Source organism: Desmodus rotundus, chromosome 2 (genome assembly GCF_022682495.2).
Source record: "Desmodus rotundus isolate HL8 chromosome 2, HLdesRot8A.1, whole genome shotgun sequence".
NCBI classification, from domain to species: domain Eukaryota; kingdom Metazoa; phylum Chordata; class Mammalia; order Chiroptera; family Phyllostomidae; genus Desmodus; species Desmodus rotundus.
The window spans coordinates 90,963,619-90,986,863 of record NC_071388.1 but is presented as its reverse complement, the minus strand read 5'-3'; the positions used below and the strand labels follow the sequence as shown (position 1 = coordinate 90,986,863).

The 23,245-nt window shown below is 50.2% G+C and overlaps 1 protein-coding gene across 2 annotated transcripts in view; it reads right to left on the bottom strand.

Annotated features, from left to right (window-relative positions):
• BOC (BOC cell adhesion associated, oncogene regulated) overlaps positions 1-22,820 on the bottom strand; it is a 35,875-nt gene extending 13,055 nt beyond the window's left edge. Inside the window, exons 1-6 of one of the 2 annotated variants that reach the window (XM_024577869.4) lie at positions 22,723-22,820; positions 21,755-22,033; positions 4,634-4,780; positions 2,835-2,978; positions 1,161-1,454; positions 517-789 (exon numbers count right to left, since the gene is read on the bottom strand). In XM_024577869.4, coding sequence (XP_024433637.2) covers positions 517-789; positions 1,161-1,454; positions 2,835-2,978; positions 4,634-4,780; positions 21,755-22,033; positions 22,723-22,807 — 1,222 coding nt within the window. In that variant the 5' untranslated portion in view covers positions 22,808-22,820. Of the gene's footprint in view, positions 1-516; positions 790-1,160; positions 1,455-2,834; positions 2,979-4,633; positions 4,781-21,754; positions 22,034-22,722 lie in introns of those variants that run through there. The other variant, XM_071220620.1, reaches the window with a different exon arrangement.
• Between the last annotated feature and the right edge of the window lie 425 nt (positions 22,821-23,245).

Here is a 23,245-nt window from a genome sequence, read left to right as displayed (position 1 = left end):
CCTCTGCCTGACCTCCGGCACCCCGGGAGGTTGACATCTGATAATGTTGATTCAGCATTTCATTTCGTGTTGTCGTTCTCAAGTTGTTCCCTTGCTAAGTTTTATCTCCTCCATGAGAAAACTCTTGGGGATAAGCTCTTTGTTATGTGTCCCTGCATTCCCCGGGTTACCTAGCCCAGGGCAGGGCACTCAGTCACTGCTCAGCCAGCACTGGTGCGGCGCGGTGAACCAAGCTGAAGACACACGGGCTTGCCTTCACTCTGGAGCAGTAGCTGTCACACTGGGTTTCATGGAATATGAAATTTAAAAAGGTAGTTTTTTAACTAGAATAAAACAGTTAAATGGGTTATTTTCACTAGCAAAATCTGCGTCTGACTTTTTAATAAGTTAATATAAATTTGAACTTACAACTAAAAGCCACTTCATTTTGTTTTATGTATTGGGGTTCTATTTTGGATTTGAGAGAAGGGCTCTGTGCCTACCCCACTCAACTCCCAGCCCTTGTGGTGCACTCACTGGGCCTGGCGGTCCTCAGCTGGACCACAGCGTGGGCGCTCCCAACTTCATTCTCGGCCATGCACTGGTAGACACCTTCATCCTCAGGCCCCACGCTGACCACTCGCAGGGCCCTACGGGACAGTCGGAGGCGCTGGCTGGAGGTGAGGGGCACGGCGTTCCTCAACCACAGCACTGAGGGCGGGGGGTTCCCGCGCACCTCACAGGTGAGCTTGGCACTCTGGCCCCAAGGGATGACCAGCTGGGACAGCTCCACAGTGACCTCAGGGGGTTCTGCCAGGAAACCAGAGCAGGGGTTAGAGAGGCTGAGTCTCCCTAACTGTCCACAGCCAGTCAGGCTGGGGAAGGGAATGCAGGCGGGAAAGGGTCCCTCCTTCCCTGTAGCTGCTGACAGAGGAAAGGAAAGCTCCCAGGTCTCCTTCATCAGAGCTGTGACAGGAAAGGGCAGAAAGCAGGCTGCCAGGCCCCTGTACCCTAGTCCCTGGGACCCAAGGACCTCCACCTCTTTCAATGCTCCTCTGTCGCTCACGGGGACATGACCATTTAGAAGGTATGTATTCCTGAGCCTGAGGTTATGAGCTTCCAGAAAGGCCATGCAGACCAAAGAGAAGGTCAAGGAGAGGAAGGTCTACAGAGACACTCACCAAACACCTGGACGTTGTAGAGGATGACCGCTGCCCCAGGCTCCCCCACCCCGTTGTCCGCCATGCAGCGGTAGGTCCCGGAGTCGTCCTCACTAGTGGTGTCGATAAGCAGGTTGCTCAGCAGGAAGCGTGTCTTGTTATAGCCCGCAACACTGGAACCATCCTTGGCCCAGGTGACCCGCGGGGGTGGAATCCCACTGGCCACACACTCCAGGATGAGACTCTGGCCTTTGGTGACGATGATGGTCTGGGTCTCTGGGGGGTAGATGATGCGGGCAGCCTCGGCAGTGGAGCCTAGAGGCGCAAGGCAGGAAAGGACTGCCTGTGGGACCAGGACTTGGTGTAGCGAATCCCTCTGTGCCACGTTGGGTGGCCCAGGCCCAGGAGGCAGTCCCAAAGGTCATAGCTTTGGAATCAAACAGGTTTCAGGAGCTTACGACCTATGTAAAGTGGGGTAACTAACTTAACTCCCTTGGGTCTTGGTTTTCTTATGAGAAACAAGGACTCTTAGCAGGAGGTGTTACAATAAGAAATGAGATAGCAGTGGAGTAGCATCGTGGACAAAGCATAGGTATGGGTAACTATGTATGTTGGCAGAGAGACAGGTAAGGCAGTGGACAGAGGAACAACTCAGCTGGTGTGGGTGATTTTTTTTGCTTGCACTAAGTGAATGCTAAGACTGAGGATGAGATAGGACACAGGGAACGATGGTGGCCCTCAAACCTAATCATGGGTCACAGCACCCAAGTGTCTCCCTCAGCGTGAGCATCTTGCTGAGCTGAGCAGGGTCTGTGGTTTAAAGGTATGCATTTCTCATATCGCGAAGCCCCCCAAACTGATCAACTATTAATACTTCATTAGGTTCTTAGCTGAGGAAGCTGCAATCTTTCTTCAACGCTGGGGAGAGGCCGGGTAGAACTTATTGAAAGGCGTGTTGCTTTTCAATGTGCCACCTTCCTTGGGAACCTTCAAGAAGCACGTTGACTATGTGTGATTTTTGCTTTATGTGCCAACCAGGGACAGATAAGGTTTTATAAGACCTGAAACTCATACAGCTTGGGTGGCCCTCTTTCAGAAAAAGAATACAAAATTATCGATACAAAATCAGGTGAGTGTGGAACCACTGAAATTTTGCCTCATTATCTGCCACTGGGGCCAACTCCAAAATCTAATTCCACGTTAAGATGTCACAACCCCGAATACACAAAGGGTCTAAGAGAGAGCCTGGCGCAGGGAACGAGCTCAGCAAAGGGAGCCGTTTTTATGTAATGGAGGCATGTGTGGGCCCCCCCAGATTTTCACCAGAGGGAGGTGCCGGGAAAACTTCAGCAGTGCAGACTGGCCGCCTCATTGTGGGCACCAATGCACCATCGTCTTTCCTATACATTGGCCGGCAGCTGCTGAGAGCGGGACTGTCCTGCCCCAGCCCACACATCCCAACCGACCCAGGGAAGGCGAGCTCTCAACAGGCAGGGGGAAATGAGCGCCTCCACAGTGCTCTACTTGAGTGACCAGGAAGCACAGTCGCCCGGTGAGCCAAGCCCAAGGGTAGTGGACTGTGGAAGTTTGGCGCTTGGGCAGGGTGGGGCGCCCCATCCCACAGAGAGCACAGAGCTGGAGCACAGCATGTGGCACCCCAGATCCCGCCCCCACCAGGGAGACCCCGCCCCTTACGGCGCACACGCAGTCTGTCACTGGAGCCTGAGGTTTTCACTTCTTGGGTCACTGGGTTGTAGGCAGCGCACTTGTACGTCCCCTCATCCTCCCGGCTGGCGTTTACTATCTGGAGGTTCCCCGATGGCATGATCAGGTAATTATCTGAGGAAAGAGCAGGGGAAGGGAGAGTGGGCCTAAAATACCTCAGCCAAAGCTCCCTCAAAGGTGGGAAGGGGGAAGGTAGGGCGGGAGCCAGGGGCTGTGCACCTGAGTCCCAACAAGCCCACCCTGGAAATGCAATTCTCCCCATAAAACCTCGCTCCCAGTGGGACAGAAGCGCCAACTAGCTGACTGGCTGACTCCCCCCGAGTTAGTACGCAGGGTTGTGGAGGAGCGTTTTATATTTTCAAGGGAGCTGGTAGGGTGAAAGGTAGCGGATTTGGGGTTGGCCAGACCTAGACTCAAATTTCAAATGGTGTAAGGTGTGCTGCCTCAGCCATTGTAAGGATCGAGGGGCCCATGCTGCATAGGTGGCGATGACAAGAGATGATCGTCCCCACAAGCCAAGAGTAGGGAGGGGATTTGACTTTTAGAACTTCCCATCAGTCTCTGTCACTCACAGCTCTGAGCCGCCTCACTACTGAATTTCTGCAACCAGGGAGGAATATTCTGACTCCCAACTAGCACCCTCCATGAAGGCCACTGAAGCCCTTCCTTCTGCGTCACTGGCCTGCTAGGCTGTGTCTGCTTCTGGGCCAGGGGCTCCAGGGAGTGGGGCTTCAGGACTACGGTCAGCTGCTTTCCATAGGAGATAGATTCACGCTGCTGGACACACCAGTGATGGGAATAGAGTCCAGCTTCCTGGCAGGCAGATCGCTGGCACTCAGCTCTGAGCTTTCTGGTGGCCCGTCCTGGGGGCAGTGATGTCTCAGTACTTGGGACTTGCTAAGCCTGGTGCCTGCCTGTCCCTGGGTGCGAGCTACTTAGGCAAATGCCGGACAGAATGGGAAAAGCCCTTGACCCTTGTGGGATGCGCAGGCCTCCTCTACAGCTTCACTCCAGGCTTCTGCTGGGAGCAGTGGAGATCGATGCTGTTTTCTCAGTCTCCCGTTACTTCTGAGGGGCGGGATTAGGGCTTTTACACCTTCAAAAATCAGTTTTACTTATTTTCTGTAGTGAACGTATATTCCTTGCATAACAAGAAAAAGTTAATAAAAATATTTTAAAAGTTATAGGCTATTTACAAGGTACACATTTTGAGCTGTGGGGTCCAGTCAATAGGATCTGCTTGGCCTTGAGTGCGGGTCAGTTGTGGACGAAACATCCTGTCTCACTGTTGGCACCTCGTGGACCAAAGCTTGGCCTCCCCGGGGTGGCTACGTTACGAGGAAAATGGGGAGAGGGAAAACTCAAGTTCCACTAAAAAGACTGCTCTGCTGTGTGGGGATGAGCTCCACCCCTCCACGCTGCAGCTACAGGAACGGGTTTGTTGGGCAGCCTTTCTGGGTTTGCCTGGTGGCTGGGAGCTCTTATGGGGAGGAAATCTGGAACCCTGTGCTGACAGCCCCAATCATACAGCAGCAGCTCCACAACACCTTCCAGGGCCTCAAAGGATAAAGAAATTCCTGTGACAAGGCAAAAGATCTCCATAAAAGAAGCTAATCCCTTTACGATCCTCCAGAGATAAATATCAAGGTTGAAGGCAGCTGACCAGCAGGAGGAGGGATCCGTAGGGTGTGGATAGGGGATTGGGAAGCAGAGGTCAGGGGCGGCCAGCTTCCCTCCTGGCCTTGGCCGCTGGGCTCCTGCTCGCTCACCTCTGGATGCCTCCAGCCACTCTTGTTTGACACTGTATCGGACCTGGGCTTTTGGGTGGCTCTCAGGAAGGTGGCAAGCAATGACGGCCGTGTTCCCCTCGTCCACTTCAATCACGTGCTGCACGTCTAACTTGAAGTCCTGGAGATCTGTGGAGAGAAGAGAAGGTGCCTGCTGGGCCTCGATGGGGGAAACATGCAATGTTTCAGGGTGGCTTGTGTTTTGGTGTCTTTAGTCACAGCAAACAGCTGCAGAACCTCACACACAGGGGGCTCTCTGGGGGCTCTCCAAGTCCTTCCTCTAGCCTTTTGTTGTCTATGGCAGCTTAAAGGATGGAATGTGTGGCCCTCCGTACTGCATGGGAGTTCACCTTGGTATATATAAGCTGCAGGGCCGGGGTGGATGCAGAAAATTCCCTCCAGAGGTGCCTGTGAAGCAGACCAGCCTCTTTTGTTACACTGAGACCTGGGGATGAGTTGACCAGGCCCACTACAAAACCTGGTCAGGGTCAAGGCACAAATGTCCTGGCACAGCCCAGCTAATGGACACAGAAGGGAAAAATAAAAGGGAATGCTAATGTCTTCTGCAGTCCAATCGAGAACAGCCTTCCCTGCTTCTGCTCAGGCATCCACAGTGAAGAGTGGCAGGCCCAGGATTTTGCTCAGTTACCAACCCTGGTTATAGCCAGAGGTGATTCCTGCTATGTGGGAGCTATTCTCTGCATCATGGCTAATACTTCTTAGGGCTGCAGTGGGGATCTGTGGCTGCCCTATGGGTTTTCTAAGGCAAAGAGGGCACTCCCTGGTGTGGCTTAATGGCAGGGGTCTAGGGGATGCCGAGGATCCTGACACCAGGCTGCAGTCCCTGGCAGCACAGTGGCTGTCCATGCAGGGTGGCAAGAAGACTGGGATCTAAACTGAGAGAAGATGGATATCCATCTGGAACAAAAGCAGGATGCTTCCCAACCACTCCAACAGGCCAAACTACAAAACTCTCTTTGTAGGAGCTGAATCACTGATACTGCTGCACAGAATGGGCCATTTGTGCAACAAAACCAGAGTAAGATAAAGAGAGATGAAAATATTTACCCAGACTCTGTCTTCATAATGGTACTTGGAAAATACCCTAGAGGCTCCCTCACTGCCTGCTGACCACACCAAATTCTGCTCAGCTCCTGTGATAACCGGAGTTTACCACAATCCCACTGCAAGACCCCACCTGCCTGTGCTGTTTCCGCGGAAGACCCAGAGAGGGCAACAGGAGCGAGACCCAGAGAAGGCAACAGGAGCGGCGGGGAGTCAGGTTTCTTACAGAAGAGATAACGACGACAAACAAACTTACTGTCACCGAAGGAGAGTCCAGTGATTAAGGCACTTAGTGAGGTCAGGAGGTCCTCACTTAATGGAACTTTCCAGAAGCTCTCAGTCAAGCCAGGGCGGGAGAGCCCTTTTGTTTGTGTGAAAGAACCGCTGTCCCTTTGATCACTGTATCAGTTGTGAACTGTTTCGGGGCAGGGACCGAGGCTTCATATATGTTTTCTGGACCTAACTGAGGCCCGACCCGAGTAGTTGCCCAGTAAATGCTGAATGACTGAAGGAACGACCGTCTTGGAGCTGGCCGCTCAGTCAGGTACAAGATGCCCGTTTATGCTGTCCATGGGCTCAGATTTTCTGGCTGAGCTGGTCTACGTTGTGAGTTCAAGGATAAGGGCCCAGCACAACAAATTTTCTGTGAACCTTTTATTTAAGTGTGGCCAACCTTTTATCTAAGTGTGGCTATTTTAAAAATAGAATGTTTCTTGAGAGGTTACTTCCAGGGTCGCAGGAAAGGGGTACAGTAGGCCCAGTAAGTGTGGAGTAAGAAAGACACGCTGCTCACGGAGCGGTGTGGCACAGCAATGACAGGCCGCCCGATTCGGTCCCATTGCTCCACCTCACTTTCCAGGCCGACCGCGTGCTGCCCATGGCCCACCGGGAGACTCTCCTGGATCGCTTCCTTTGGGCGGGTGACCTTCCTTACTTGCCACAGAACTTGGTGCTTTCTCAGAAAGCCATATTGGTTTAGAGCCTTCTGGGCTTCTAAAGAATTGTCTCATCCTTATTTAATGTTGTGTGTGTGATATCTGACCCTAACTAAACTGTGAATTCCTAGTGAGCAATCTATTTTACCTTCCAGCCCCCACCTCTCCCTCACCCCACCCCTGCACAGTATTTAGGAAACAGTAAATGCTCTCTAAATCCTCACTGAATACTTTGGAAGGCTGAGCCCAAGGCCAGCTTCATGAGTGTGCAACCTGCCCGGTGGCACAGAGCGCTGTGCTCGGAAGGGGCCAATGCTTGGCTTAACGGTCTGCTGTCACCATCTTGAAATTCTTAATAATGTTTGAACAAGGGACCCCACATTTTCATTTTGCACCGGGCCACCCAAATTACAGCACCCAGGTATGGGCGAGCCTCTCAGCCGAGACACTGGTTGCGTTTTTCTCAGAAAAGAAGACACGGACTGTGGGAAAGGGTGGGCAGCCTGCGCTCAATGTGTTTGAGCCAAATACTGCTGACAGCTTCCAAAAGCAGTGCACTTAAACAGTACAACGGCCTTAACCCTTCTCAGCTCAGTGCACGTGTACCTGCCAAGTCAGAAGGCTGCCCCCCACAGAGCGAGCTGTGAGCGCTGTGAGCTCAGGGGCATCTGGAAATTCTTCCAGGAGCACTGCTTCAATGGTCTGATACACCTAAAAATACTCCACTAAGAGTTTTTGAGTTTTTTCTACCCTCCCCCATAGCTTTACCTCATTCCAAGAAAATTTGCCTCAAGCAATAATATATTTAAGCCTAACAGATCATTTTGCAACAAAGATGTGAGCAACTGAAAGGAGTTTGGCACCAGAATGCCATCTCCATCTTAATAGCCCTGGGCTACTGCCCCATTGTAACCGAGGGCTTATCCAGGCAGGGAGCATGTGCTCCTCCATGCACCCACCTCACCCACCCAGTCCTAGAAACACCATGCCCCTCTACGCCTCTCTTGGCTCCTTCCGCACCCTCTGACAACAGCCGGGCTGGAGACAGAAGGCTGTGCAGTAGGGGAGGCGCGAGGCCGGGCACCAGTCAGCCATGTGGGTAGACAGCCCCTCTGTTCTGATGCCAACATGTGCACAACAGCCTGCGCAGGCAGGACCGAGGACACCCCAGCTGGGCACCCAGCTCCGCACCAGGGCTGACTGGCAGGCAAGCCTTCCTGGCTTCAAAACAAATAAGCAGCAGTTTAGCCCTTGGCCCTGTCCTCTCCTTGTGCCTCCTAAACTTAAGCCTTAGCTGTTGCTTCACTAGACAAACTCCCAATTTGGCTCCTGGAGCAAAAGCTGAGTTTCACTAAGTGATCAAAGGCAGAATGACGAAGTGATGGATGATTTGAAAATCAGAGCACCCCTCTTCTAGTGTTTTTGGGCAGGAAGGAGACCAGGGACGAATGGAAGCTTCATGATCAATAACAGCCTCATTAGCCACCAGGCAGGGCAGGTGCAGAGGGATCCATTTGGCTGCATGTGAAGGCAAGCAGCCTGTTCCCAGGCCCCTTTGTCTGCAAAACTGGTTTCCTGGCCAGTCTCTGGGCTGCTCAGGGAGTGTCACGGGGAGTCAGGGGCAGGCCCTTTAGCTACAAATGGGGTTAGCAGGCCTAGATTCAGAAGGAAGGATCAGGTTTCATGGGGAAATGGTTTGACAGGACACCTGTCCTTGCCTGTTGGCTGGTGTGTTTGAGAAATCCATTAGCGGAATGTTTTTGCAGCTTTAATCCTCTTACCTTCCCTCAGACCCTCTTTTGCCTCCTCCCTTTGTGTAGTCTTCCAGCTATTTTATTAACTTGTCTGGACTAATCAGATGCCAATAGGCCCACTTTGGTTTTGCAGCTCTCAGCAGGTCAGAAGCCCTGGTCGCTGGGGCCATCTTGGAGTTTACTGACCTTCCTTAGTTCCCACAGAACTTGGTGCTTTCTGAGAAAGCTCATATTAATCTGGGTTCCAAACAGAACCTGCCCAGTTCCTTGCCTTCTAAGTGCTCTATTTCTTAAGGGAACATTGATCTTCTGACCTATCACTTCCGTGGGACCTTGAATACACACATCACAGGCATTGGTTCAGACACAAATCATGTTGATGTGCTCCGTGTTTCCTCTTCACGTTTGCAGGGCACATCAGACTCACTGCGGGTGGGGGTGGCAGGGAGGCAAATAAAAGACATTTAGAGGCACATGGGTGTGGCTGCCATCACCAGGCTCACAGGAGAAACCACAGTTGACAAGTTTTAGCTTGAGCCCCTTTTGAGTTCTTTCTCACCACCTTCTGGACTCAGTCCTTTATTTACTAAAAGGCTCGGCAGAGCTATGTGTTAAATTACAACATCTGGTACATGTTCATGCATTATCATAATGCAAAACCGTCAAATCCCATTACAGGTGTACCGTGCCGTGCCGAGCTGCACCGCGCCTCAGCAGAATGCTCCCAGTGTAACTCTTAAACTTGACAATCACTTTCAAGAAGTTCCCCTACTCCATCCTCTTCTTGCTGAGCCCTCACTCAGGCTGCAGATCAAAGTTCAATTCTGTTTAAGAAGTCAGGTACAACGGGGCCTTCGGCTGCAAGGAGTTACCAACACCCCCATTTCCATGAGCCCAGTTAAAAAAATTGGCTTTCTCCCCACCTCAGCGTTTCTCTTGTACAGCGTCAGCCCTGTCCTCCCCGCCTGCCTGTTCTCAGGAATCACAAGACAAGTCTGCACTCATCTGCTGAGGTTTGGACGGGAGCCACCGGATTACAGGGGCACCGCAGTGGGCTCCCTGGCAATGCTGCCAGGATGGCTCTGTAGCCTCGCGGCCACCGGCAAGTTTCTGGACTGACTGATATTTCTACTACCTACCTCTCATGGCCTCCAGGCCTCAGCTTGTCCCTGTGGTGGCTTGTATCTGTGGCAAAGTACAGAAAGGTTTTGCTCTAACAGCGCTCCTCAGTGGCATGCTGACCCCATGGTTCTTCCCTGCACCTTAGTCCCTTCTGGAAAGATGGAAGAGTGCAAGGGAAGCAAAGCTCCTACGAGCTGTCTCTGGCAGAGCCTGTGGTTCATTGCTCTACAGGCGGGCTTGGAGGTGGAGTCGCAGAAGGTAAAGGGTCCTTGGCACTGCCTCCCCATGTGGCCTCTGACAGTGCAGAGGCTACCCAGTTCCCCTGACTGCTTTGCCAGTGGGCGATGGGCGGAGAATCACCACACTGCTCTCTGTCTCCAAGTCACCTGAGGAGCCATGGCTTGGTGTGACCCCAGACTAGTTCTCTGAAAGGAAGTGCTTTGCAACTGAATGAATTACAGAAGCAGAGTACAGGGTGGAGCTGACAGTGCTTTCAGTAGGTCGAAAGCCTAGCTCCTGGCAAGGGGAGGGGGCTTGCTATGGGATGGGCACGTATCTCAGAAACCATGCATCCTGGGTAGTGACTAAGCCCTTTGCCAGTCTGTTGCCCTGGCACACAGACCACTGAAACCAAACCCACAGTAACCCACAAGGCAGGGCAAATCAGGATATTCTGTAGTCAGCATTCAGTACAATACCATCACTCCAGGCATCACTGAAACATTCCTTCAGCCAGCCAGGAACTGGAGATTATGTATTATGACAGGCCTGCAGAAGATACCGGAAGACATAGTTCCTAATCATGAGGAGCTTTAATGGACAAGATGTACACAAGCACACAAGGCAGGATACAGCAATTTCCAGAGTGATGTCCCCAAGCATAGCTCTCTGCCTCCACCAGCATTCCAGCCTGGGTCAGGCCACTTGGGTCTCCCGAGAAAATTTAGAAAGGAGCCTGGCAGAGTGGGTACTCCTCCTGTCTTTGTAGGCAGGGTGAGTGGATAAATAGATTTGCTCTCTTTGGGATTTTTTTTTCCTGCCTGTTCAATTGCACAAATAATTTGGGCTCTGAAGCGCTCTCCTGACATCCATGGAAACATGACATAAAATTTCTTAAACACACTTTCTGATGAAAACAAGACACATGCTCTTTTATTTAAATAAAAAACAGTTTCCGTGGGGGGAAAGAAACCTTTGCAGACGCCAAACACATTAGTTGTTAAATCTTGTGTTTCTTTCCTTTCCTTTGAGTTGAGGTGGAGTTTGCACCCAGATTTGAGCAGGGAGAGAAAGCTGAGGCTGAAGAAGAGCGTGCAGAGCCAGGGGCATGGGAGCCAAGATCAAAGCCACGACAGCAGGTGGGCAGGAGAGGAGAGAAGGCTTGAAGGGGGCGTGTGAGAGGAAGGAGGGGGACAAATAAGAAATCTAGTTTGCAGTGTCATTAAACGATTTGCAATAAACTGGCCTAATGCTTCAGGAATTTCTTGGCTTGAACCAATTAAAAATATATTTTAAAAAAAGACCTAAGAGGAGAATGAGAAATGTGATTAATCCTTGAAGACAAGTCAAGGATGGGGGCCGTGTCTCCACTGAGTCTGGCAGCCAGATGAACCAGGACGTCTGCAGACCATCTCGTTTATCTGACTTTGCTTCTGCTACGAGGTGGGGCTGGTTAGCAGAACTGGGGAGTTTCCTTTGGACCAAAGGAAGGAATGAAATGGTTTGAAAAAAAATACACTGAGGAAAAAGAGAAGAAGGGAAAAAAAGATTTACTTGCCAGCAACCCACATCACACATATTTCTCTGATCAACTCAATATAAACTATAAACTCTAGCAATGGGAAAATTAATGCGAATCCTGGTGGTCTGGACTCATCAGAGCCAGAGCTGGGCCCTGGCACAGTCTCTGGCAGGCAGGCAGCCTTTGCAGGAAGAGGGAGAGGAGTGAAAGGGAGCCCAAGGCACTCAGAGGAAGAACGAAGATGAGCATCAGCACGCCTTTAAAACCAGAATTCTAGGTGGGAGAGGCAGGGGTACTGCCCTAAGGCCACTGAAGCCCACAGTGCTTCCCACTGCTTCTGCCCTCCCACCTGGGAACTGCAGAGTCCTAGAGCAGTGGCTTTGATGCCATCCACCCCCACCTCCGACAGTGTCCTTGAGGTGTCTGGTAGGACACGGAGCCACCACATGCATTGGCATCTCCTTTGAAAGTTTCCAAAGTTTCCTCCAAACATCTCAATTTATTTTAAGCAGCCTTTTATGTTTCCCATATCCACCAGTTTTTCTAAACCCTTCCTGAATTTCTTTGTATCTTCAACCTGTTTATATCCTGAGTTCTTGCTTCATCCTTTCTTACTTACTTCCTTAAAACTTTTAATATATCAAGATTTGGTGAAGAAGAGTTGGTTCACTTTCTGCAAGCCATTTTTGATCTTCCAGAATTCAAACACATTTTATCTACAGTCTTCCTCTTGCTAGACACTCTGAAGGCCTACTGTGTGCCAGGGCCTATATAGAGCAGTGTGGTCACAGAAATGAATGGTCACATTCCTGCCTCCAGGCAATGAGACCATGGTGGGATCAACATACACCCAGCTATCCTAATACACCCAGCATGATAGTAAGGAAGCTGGGAAGAAGAGACCCTACTCCAGACACTTGGGGAGCTGGAGGGGTCAAGAAAAGATTCCTACAGGAAAAGATACTTGAGTCTTGAAAATTGAGAAGGAACTCATTAAACCAAGGGAGGTAGGAACTTTCTGGGGAAGGGAGTGGAGAGGAAGATGCTGTAGGCAGATGGGGTACCATTCCAAGAACAAGGGGCAAGCGCCAGATGAACTGAGAAAACGGCTGAGATCGCAGGGGCTAGAGTGGAGGGCGGGGCTCCGAGACAGGCTTGTGTTTACCTTGCTACAGGCTGAGTCTTAGTCTGTGATTCCAGAATCTTCAAATGTTTTTTAGTACAAGAAGAGCAGAGTCACTCAAAATTAAATACAATTTTCCCCACAGAAAAAAAAAAAGTGCTATTTTTTCCCCCCAGCAAGATTTTTTTTGTCTTTAGGTTTTTTTGCTTACATTTTTTTCTTACTATTAAGAAATGGTTCTTTACCTTAGAAGTGAACATTTGTTCTATTTACAGGACTGACTCATTGTTCCTTTGTTCTCAGGTTTCTTACCAGATCCTAAAAATGGCTGAAACTCTAAAAACAAGGTCAAAGTGGAAATCCCTAAACTTTTCTACACACAGAAAAGAAAGAGCCAAGGGACTCAACTTGTTCTCTTAATTCTTTCTTGTATAGATTTTATTTATTTATTTTTAGAGAGAGGGGGCGGGAGGGAGAAAGAGAGGGAGAAAAACATGTATGTACGAGAGAAACTTCTATTCATTGCCCCTCGCACACCCCCAACCAAGAACCTGGCCTGCAACCCAAGCTTGTGCCCTGACCAGGAATGAACCGGCGACCTTTCAGTTCACAGGCTGGTGCTCAATCCAGAGTCACACCAGCCAGGGCCGATTCTTTCTTTTTCATTTTAAAGAAATCGTCTTGGAACTGTCCAGTGTGGCTCAGTTGGTTGGGCATCACCCACAAAGTAAAAGGTCACAATTCCTGGTCAGGTCACATGCCTGAGTTGTGGTTTGGTTCCCGGTCTGGGCACTTAAGGTTTCCCTCTCACATCAATGTTTCTCTCCCTTTCTTTCTCTCTCCCTTCCCCTCTCCCTAAAAAAGAATGAATATCTTAAAAAAATTGTCTTGCATAATGTTTCCTAAAGGATTCCAGTGACTTCAAGCAAGTTACCGTATTTTTCGGACTATAAGACACACCAGACCATAAGACGCACCTAGGTTTTAGAGGAGGAAAATAGGAAAAAAAGTTTTGAAGCAAAAAATGTGGTCCTGTTCCTGCCTCCTGGGACCCCGCTCCACTGCCGTCCCCTCCCCCACAGCGAGCCAGGTCAGCTACATTCAGACTATAAGACGCACCCCCATTTCCACCCAAATTTAGGGGGAGGAAGTGTGTCTTATAGTCCGAAAAACATGGTAATTACAGCAGTGCCCCACGCCCCTTTTCGTGAGGGATGCGTTCCAAGCCCTGGATTGCCAGTGGACACCTGACACCGCAGACAGTACTGAACCCTATACATTCCACATAGTCATGTGCTGCATGATGACATTTTGGTCGACAGATTGCGTGTGTGATGGTGGTCCCATAAGATTTTAGTGGAGCTGAAAAATTCCTGTCACCTAGTGACATTGCAGCCATCATAATGTCAGCACAACACACTACTCATGTGTGTGGTGGCGCTGGTGGAAACAAACCTACTGCACTGCCCGCCGCGTAAAAGTGTTGTCCACACAATGACACATAACACCTGACGACAGTAACACATGACTGCTACAGGTTTATGTAGTTACTGTATTTTTATTGTTAGCGTGTAGTTTCTACTTATAAAGAAGTTTGCTGTAAACAGTGTGCAGCGTTATGCCAGCAGCAGCCTCAGACAGCTCGTGTTTACCGCAAATTCTGATTGCATCATTTTCTCTCGAGCTTGATTCAACCTCATATTGCTTTGTACAGTAACACGCTACACAGTTTTGTAGCCTGGGTGCAGCGGGCCTTGTTGTGCAGTGGGCGGCACCATCTAGGTTTCTGTAAGTACAGTCTGCAATGTTCGCACAACAACGAGCTCGGCCAACAACACACATCCCTGTCACTGAGCGCACGTGGCTGTATGTACGTCTTTGGGAAAGCTGATAGGCGCACTGAGAGGTTAACAACAAAGACCAATAATAAAGTAGAACGATTATGACAGTAAGCTGTGAAATAGTTGTGTGAATGAGGCACTATTAAGTAAAATCAGGGTGACCCGGACACAAGCACTGCAGTACTGCGACAGGCGATCTGATCCCCGAGACGGGTACTAAGTGACTGGCGGCGTGGGTACACCGGGCAAAGGACAATTCGCGTCGTAGGCAGAGCAGAGCTGGACGGCGTGAGATTTCGTCATGCTACTCAGAACTGTTCGACTTACAACTTATAAATTATTTATTTCTGGAATTTTTCCATTTACTATTTTCGGACGACAGCTGGCCATGGGTGACCAAATCATGGAAAGTGAAACCACCGATGAGAGGGCACTGCTGTAACCCTTCCTTCGTCTTCTTGTGCAAAGGGCTCCTCAAAGTGTCCCGGCCCGCAGCGTCTACAATCCTGCCCCACACACGGTATTTACCTTAGCTTAGACCATGGGCCTCGGATTTTATGTGAGCATGTAGTTATGTGTGCAAAAAGCAGACTGAGAAGAGTGGGCTACAGTAAGAGTTCTAAGCGTGTCCTTGGTTGATGTGCCACAGTCTCGAGGTCTTCCTTTGGAAAACATCAACAATTACTAAACAGAGCGTCAGAACCCTGGTTGTTTAGGGCAGACAGCTGCCGCCCAGGTGCCCTGAGCAGAGCTTATACCACATATCTGCCTGGGCGCCTGCACCAGGTCTGATGGGATTGGTACTGCCAGTGTCATCTGAATATCGAGGACATGCTTCTGAGTTGGGAATTTCTACTTGTATTTAGGGGAAAACAAAAAGTGTTAATATGACTTTGGCCTAAAACTATAAGCTATTTCTTAGTCATTTCCTATTCAGATTTCAAGTTGTTTAGCATCTTTGGGACTAAGCTGTCTCTCAAGAATGTTCTTGTCCACCTGGCAAAGCGCAAACAAAGTAGTTCAATTTAAGCTCATGCTAGTTCTTTTCCAACTACATACCCCCACATGGAGCTGTTTGTCTCTCCTGGCAAAGTAGACCCCACCAGCCTGGCCGGTATCTTCAGCCCCAGCTTTCAGCTGCAGACTCCCTTCCCCTTTGGGGGCAGCGCAGGAAGCCACCTGTGATGCCTCCCCTCCCCCAACGCTTCACACTGCTGCTGCCAGCCCTTGATCCCAAAGCAAAGGGCTTGCACAGGTTTCCCTGAGACATCCAAGCCAACAAGTGTTTTTCCAATTTGCAATGGTTCCTTGTTTTGCTGCTGGAAAAAGCACTAAAGGTTCTTTTTTCCCCCTTAATCACAAAGTGTACATTCCCAATGGGAAAAGAGATGAGAAACAGTGAGAAGTGGGGTTGGGAGTGGAGTGGGGAATAGGATGGGGTAGAAAGGAAGACAACCAGCTGGCGGTTAGATTTGGGATCTGTTTGAACTCACCATGGAAATACCGCACTGGAAAGTCGGCTCCATGGACCTGCCCTGTGCTGGAAACTGTGCTGGGCTTAAGTCTGAGTTCACAGCGCTGACAGCTGGATTTAGGTGTTGAAGGTCTGAGGAAGATATGTGAGGACTCAAAAAATTCGACGTAAAGGTTGTCTCCCACACATTCTTCAAGTTCAACTCCGAGTCTTCTCCCCGCTCCCGGCCCTCAGTGAATCACTGCTAGCCTGAGCTCCCACTAAGATCTGTTTACGTCTCTGTGAGGCAACTCAGGGGTCTGGCTTGCTCTATGGCTCACATGTTCCTGCAGCCCATCTCCTCCATCTCTATTAAGAGAGCCTCAACTGTGGGGACTAGGTCTCACTGTTCTCTTGGGAATTCTAAACACTCTCCAATTCTTAGGACACCAATTTCCGAAACGTCCAAACACCGAACCCGGCGCTGGAGAACAGATGGTTTGCTGTTTCCCCAGTGGAACTCATGAATCCCTATGGATTTTGGACTCACCAGCCTCCACAGTTATGGGAGCCAATTTTTTTAAATATAAAAATTCCTGTTTAATGTTTAGTAAATTCCAATGTGCCAGGCCTGTTCTCCACAGAGGGGCCTAAAATTATGCTTTTCTTTTTTTAACCCTCACCTGAGGACATTTTTTCATTGCTTTTAGAGAGAGAAAGAAAACATCGATGTTAAGAGAAAAACATTGATCAGTTGCCCCAACCGGGGATCAAACCCACAACCTATGTATGTGCCCTGACCAGGGGTCAAACCTGCAACCTTCTGGTTTACAGGACAATGCTCCAACCAACTGAGCCACACTGACCAGGGCTGGGAGCCAATTCTTTAAAATAAATCTCTTCCTCTTTCTCCCTCTCTCTTTCACCCTTTCTCTAATTCTCTTTCTCTCTCCCTCTCTCTCTACATATTTATGTAAAATTGGTTCTGCTTCTCTGTAGAACCCTGACTAAAACAGGGACACAGGAAGCTAGAGATACTTTAAGGAAGAAATGTCTACAGGGGGTGGGGTAGAGAGGTGGGGAGAAAATGCAGACAACTGTAATTGAACAACAATAAAATAATTTAAAAATTGAAAAAAGAAGTATACATAAAAGAGCCCCTATTTTTAGAGAGACATTCTAAAATACTATGAATAAAATGACACAACATCGGGGGGGGGAAAAAAAGAAATGTCTACAGGGGTCCTTAATGGCCTGTTCTAATTCAAGGTCAGAGCCTAGAAGACCTCAAGGAAGTATCTGATGGGAATCAGAGCTGTGGGGAGCTGAGCAAAAGGAGGCATGGCTTCTGTCTGTGGAACTCACCGTTCCGAGCGCCAGGGTCAGCCCAGACTGCCAGTGTAAACCGACTGTCTGGCTGGAAGAACGAGCAGCAGTGTACCAAGAGAGGCATACATGGGCAGCCCTGTGGGCCCCAGTGACGACAGTGCAGTGACACCGTGGGCTGCTCTGAAAGGCAGCCGGGAGATGGGACACTGGGTTGGAGAAGAGGTGTACGTGGGGAGCAGAGAAACTCACAGGAAGTGGGTTAGTTCTCACTTCCCAACGAGCCTGTCCTCTCTCTGGGTTCTGGCCATGACTGGGAGCTTTGCCACCCCCCTGAGCTCTGTATTCTGAAGGGCAGTCCCCAGAATGGAGTTGGGCAGCTCAGGGCAGGACACAGGCCCAGGGACTCCTGCAAGAAAACACTCCACAAATGTTTGTTGACCAAACTGGTGAATGGATGAAGCCTGGAATTTACAAAATGCTTAAAAATATTACCATCACGTATTTTCTCATTTGGCCCTCAAAAAAAAAAAAAAGCCATGAGAATGTTGTCATTATTACTGTGCTCATCTCACAGTTGTGACAGTCTGGGAGATTAAGTGACTTGCTCAGAGCCACATGAACTCAAAGTGTCAGGGTTAAAACTTAAACCCAGTATTTTTTTTCCAGTTCCTTGTTTTTTCCACTATACCAGTTTGGCTCTTCAGTGTATTCATGAGTTAAATTATGGTAACACAGGCCCTTGTCACCTTCTGATCTTTCCTCCAAGGGGAACTCCTTCCTCTCCTGTCAGCTGTCTCACCTGATGGCTCATGCAGAGAGAGGATGGCTCAGGAGTACGTGCCTGCTCTGAGCACTGAAAGACCTGAATGGAGGCGTTACAGGTTCACCCTCCATTAAATCAGCATCAGCTTAAGATGTCACATCAGCTCGAGGACTAAAATTCCCAGATATAGCATTACTACCCAGTTACCACCTAATCTTATTTCCAAAGTCAACTGGCACCTAGGGATGATAGGATAATTGGGAGGATTAATTTAAAACTTTTAGGAAAAAAGTGAAAAGTGAAGAATTACGTAGGAGTAATTATCTCAGTGCCAGCTTATTGGAGGTAAGGGATGAAACAATGGTTTGTACATTGAAGGCCAGCCCCGGTGCCCGGCTATGAGCGCCCGCTGCATTGGGAGAGCGCGAGTCCTAGGCTGAGTCAGGGCCAGGAAGAGGGGACATGGTGTCCATCAGCAATGTCTGCTGCTGGTTCAGGTGCACAGAGTGGGAACATTTGAGCCACATTTGGCCTCCTGGTCCAAAGCTTGTGGAAAGAAAGGTGAAAGGAATAAAGGAGATCAAAGTCACAAGCATTTCAAAAAGCAAGAATAGACAAGGAGGTCTAAAGTGAGGCATTAGCAGCAAGAGAGATTCACCACAAATAAAGTTGAGGCTCAATAGAAAAAAAAAAAGTCCTCTGCAGAGGAGATTGGGATAGGCACCTCCACAGAACGTGACGGCAGCCATTACCCACATGGCCAGGGCAGCCTGGAGTACAGGGGAGGAGTGCAGAGGTGAGACACTTCAGGTGGTTCAGTTTTACCTGAAGACCAGAAGCTGATGTCACCAGAAAGGGATGAAGTCTAAATGCAACCCCCACTCCAGCATCAGGGTAAAAGAGGTACGGACCAGGAAAGTTCTGCCCGAGGCCTCCTCCACACTCGGAATCCTCCAGCCATGTCCTAGCCCCCATCATCAAAAGAAGTTCACTAAGATGCAGGAGGCGGAGTCTCGCCAGGTAGGCCACTCTGCACACTTTTTTGTCTGAGGATAAACATCTGAACACATGCACAGAGGCCCCCGAGGAAAAGGAAGTCTCACATGCTGGGCGTGGGGTGTGTGTGCCTGCGTGCACACCAGCACGCGCTGCCCAGCCTTGCCTCTAAATGCAGACTATGCCTTCGGTAATCCCTTCTACTGCTCAGCCTCCCTCCTACACCAGCCAACCAGCAAAACACAGCCTCCATTCTGCTCAGGAATGTGCTTTCGGAAACTTAATCTCACTGCTGAGTCTGGGCCAAATGCCCCATGGCATTAACCCAAAGACAGCACCCCTTTTCCCGCCTCTCCTGCCTTCCCGCTGCCTCCTCCAAGTCTGGGAGGCTGCAGTCCCACTCCACCAGCTCCCTGCTCTCCATGACACAACCTCTCCACACCCGTCTCCCAATTTCCAGAACCTCTCCGTCCTCCTAGTCAGGCCCAAACATTTCACTTCTGATTCATGTCTAAATGACAAGCCAATAGTTCTTGGCTTTCAAACAAGACTCGGTTGGCTTCTGCACAAGCCCCTTCTCTCACTGTGCCTTTTTGTGTTGCAACCAAACCCTTCCCTTTGTCCTCACTGCCAACTGCAGATCCCTTCAAGCACTAGAGAAAGGGGTGGCCAGGAATTTTTTTTTTAAATAAAGCTATAAATTGTCTCTCCTCTCACAGATACACCTTAAAGTAAAAGGAGGGCTCCAAAATAAATCTTCTACTCTCCAACTCTCCCTTCCTCCAATCAATAAAATGTTCAGGCTGGCTTCTAATTAGGCCAAATGAACGGTTATGGAGTTTTTGAGCCTTCACAGACATGTGCTGACCATTTGCAGATGAACTCCCCTCCTAGATGAGCAGTATTACCCTTCAAAGGCCCAAACGTTGCTAAAAAGCACATCTTCTTTGTAGTAATGGACACGGGAAGCCACCCCATTGGCAACAGGAAAGGTGTTCACTACATTAGGGTAGGGACACTCGGGGGACCTTCTAGAGCCGTGAGTAACGACGATCCTGCTCTGGTGGGGGGCGGGGGCAGGTTGACCAGAAGGGGGCGTGAGGGAGCCTGCTGCAATAATGGTTACTCGGTGTGCGCCCGTGAAAACGCATCAGGCTGTGCACATAACATGAGCATCTGTACGTGCTTTACTGGGTGCATTTTACACTCAGTAAGGAAAACGTAAAAATGGTCATGTGGCCCTTGAAAAATGCTTATCATATAATGTCAGGGGAAGAGAATAGGGTAGAAACTGCACACTCAGTAGCATCATTACAACAGTGTGAACATACGGCACGGACACACACCAGAAGGGTGACTGCAAAATGACAATGGCAGTTGTATGATGGCGTTGGGCTTAGGAGAAACATTGTTTTCTACATAGTCCAAACTTTCTATAATGTGATTTTAATCAAAATTTAAAAATATAAAAGGACTATGATGGTAGGAAGTGTAGCTCTGACCTCGACCTTTCTTTTTACAAAGGGATGACCCTTACGCACCCTCCCCCACCCTTACCCAAGTCTCCCCAAGTCTCCCCAAGTCTCCCGAGTCCCCCCCACTCACCCTCAAGCACAGCTGGAGGGGAGGGCTCGGCTGTCAGCCTGCTCCCCTGAGGCCCAGCATGCAGAGATGCAGTGGGTGCTCCTTCTGCCACAAAGTGGCTCTCGTGGCCAGAGGGGCTCCAAGAAGCAGCCCAGACTCAGCCTGGCCCCCTAGGGAGATGGGACCCCACCCTGCCTTCCTCCCTCCTCTGAGGAAAGGGCGGCTGTATCATTGTTTCCCGTGCAGTGGAGTCCCTCCAGGGATCTAGGAACCAGAGGGCAGAGAAGAGTCTTTTCTCCCCTGCTTTCTCATTTCCCCATCTCTCATCACTCTCCTCCCAGGACTCCTGCGTCACAGCCCAGGGACCCTGGCTGACTTTGACAGAGGAGCATGTCGGAAGTCTGCTGCCTTAGGCATGACCCACAACCTAAAGACCACCAACCTCCTGGAGCCACCTCACCAGGAAGGCAACAATGGCGGGGACATGGAAGCCCAAAGCAAGACTGTCAGGGAGAAGGGGCACTGCTAAGTCAAAGGGGGGCAAGATCTCGCAGTTTAAATCCAAACACCCGTAAAGTCTCAGCGCATTTCCCTATGCCCTACACTTTAGGGTCTGGGAAAGGGGAGATAATTCTTAGCACCCTACTCTAGACTCAGCCTGTAAGGATGGGCTGCTCTCCAGCCTTTGGAACTTGAATCAATCAGTAGAGTCTCATTTGCCGTATATACACTGGGTGGAAAACCGGTAGTGTGTGTGTTGTGCCTGGGTGCCATGGCAGACCAAGTGGTGATTACACATGAGAGTAGCGTGAAGTCCTCTCCTAGAAGCCTCCTTGGACCAAACGGTCACCTAATCCTTTCCTTGTTTCTCTTCTCTTTAGGCCTTTCTCACACAGTTTCCTTTCTACTGTGTTCTACTGTTTATATTCCAGGCCTTTGTAATACGCTTGCCCCCCTCAGAGAATGGGATGGGCAGGCTCTGTTCAGACCATACAGAGCCCTGTAAATGCTCCAACCACAACCGCTGTGCAGAGGATGGAGGGGCAGTGAGCAGTTGGCATGACCACCTAAAACCACAGAGTGACCACGCAGAAAGACGTGGCAGGGCCCAGCTCTGGGGCCCACAGAAATAATTCAACCATGTCAAGTTCCCCTCTTTATAGACACTCACCCCAGACACTCCACGTCCCCTACTCAGACAGCGGCACCACAAGGGCATGTGGCCCTTGCACCACTGGGACCGCTGGGCAGCTACCACACTCCAATTTAAAATTTCAACAATCAGAAGCCCTTTTATGGTAAGACTAAAGATGGGTTATAAAGGGTGGGGGAGAGGAGAGGGAATGGGAGAGAAGGGAGACTGCACCATGGCACAGGAGCAAAGGGACACTACTCACTGGCTAATGTCACCGTGGCTGGCACGCTGGCCACGGCCCCTGCAGGCATCCGGGCCACACACTGGTACCGTCCCACGGTGCGGTTGCTGAGGGCAGTGATGACGAGGGTCCCACGAGAGATGAGGACGCCCAGAGCATCATCAGAACCACTCAGTTCCTTCCCGTTCAGGCGCCAGGTGGTGTTCACACCTGGGGGCTCTACCACACAGCCCAGGATCACAGTTCCTCCGAGCTTCTGGACGGTGGAAGGAGGCTGGACAGTCACCTGAGGGACCTCGACTGGAGGAAGAAGAAGGATACAGCAATGAAGTGACACTCTTAATAATCCAACAACGGGACTTTTTGAGAAGCACTGCACCCAGGCAGCCATTCAGAGCTGAACAACCCAGAGGACTTGATCTTTCTCTGAAGAACTCGACTGTGCTCAGGTCCATTCGCCAACCTGTCCCTGTGCCCGGACAGTGGAACGGAGTGGCAGTGTGGTGGACGGGCAAGCACTCAGGCTCTGGAGTCGGACAGACCTGAGTGTGAACACCAGCCCACGGCTCTGAGCCATGTGACTTTAGCATTTTTGGGTTTCCGTTTCTTATCTGTAAAATGGGGCTAATAATACTTGTCTCAGAGGGTTGTTGTGAAGCTTAGAAACAGTGCAAACTGCCTGCCATAATCTCATATAATAAATGCTCAATAAAAGGCAGTTATTACTATTGCTTCTCCTCCTCCTCTGGTATGTACTGGAGATGATTAAAATACCCAAAATAACCCATATGATGTTGTTGAGATCACTTCTCATCTGGTACCACTGGGCGTGTCCCTGAAGGCCAGTGGGAATGAAGCATTCTTGGAAATGCTGAAGGAGGAGGGCTTTTGAAAGGGTTCTGGTAGAATGCACAATGCTGCCATTTGACATTGGGGCGAAGTGTTCCCCGAGAAGCGCAGGCCGAGGAAGGGAAGGGGGCAGCACTCACCCAGGCTGGCGAAGCAGCCCGCAGTGGCTAAGAGGAGGCAGGTAAGTGTGACCTCAGGCCTCTTTCCTCCCCGAGCTGTCATCATCCCAGGCAGCAAGGTGTGTTACACAGCGTCCAAAGCCGACGTCCCATAGGCCACCAGGGTCACTCACAGAGATCCCGCAGTCCCCTGCACCACTCTGTTGTGAGAGAGAGAAATGGCTGCTCTGAGAAGGCCTGGGACGCCCACAGGGAAGCCACAGAGCCTGGCTTTTTCCCCTCACCCCCTTCTTTTCTCATCAAAAGCAGCTTCTTCTAAGTTAACCCCCACACCTTGGGCTAGGCAGTGATTTTACAATGGTGAGAATGCTAGAGCCCTGCCCAGGGAACCACCAGCCATAGGACAGGGGGACACAGGACACAGGGAGATGGTGAATATCCAGCACAGATGCTAGAAAAACATGAAGCTGTTGCTGCCACTGGTTTGCAGGTGGCTGGATGCCTTCAGCCATGAGCCACCGGCACAGGCCACGTGGACAGCGCG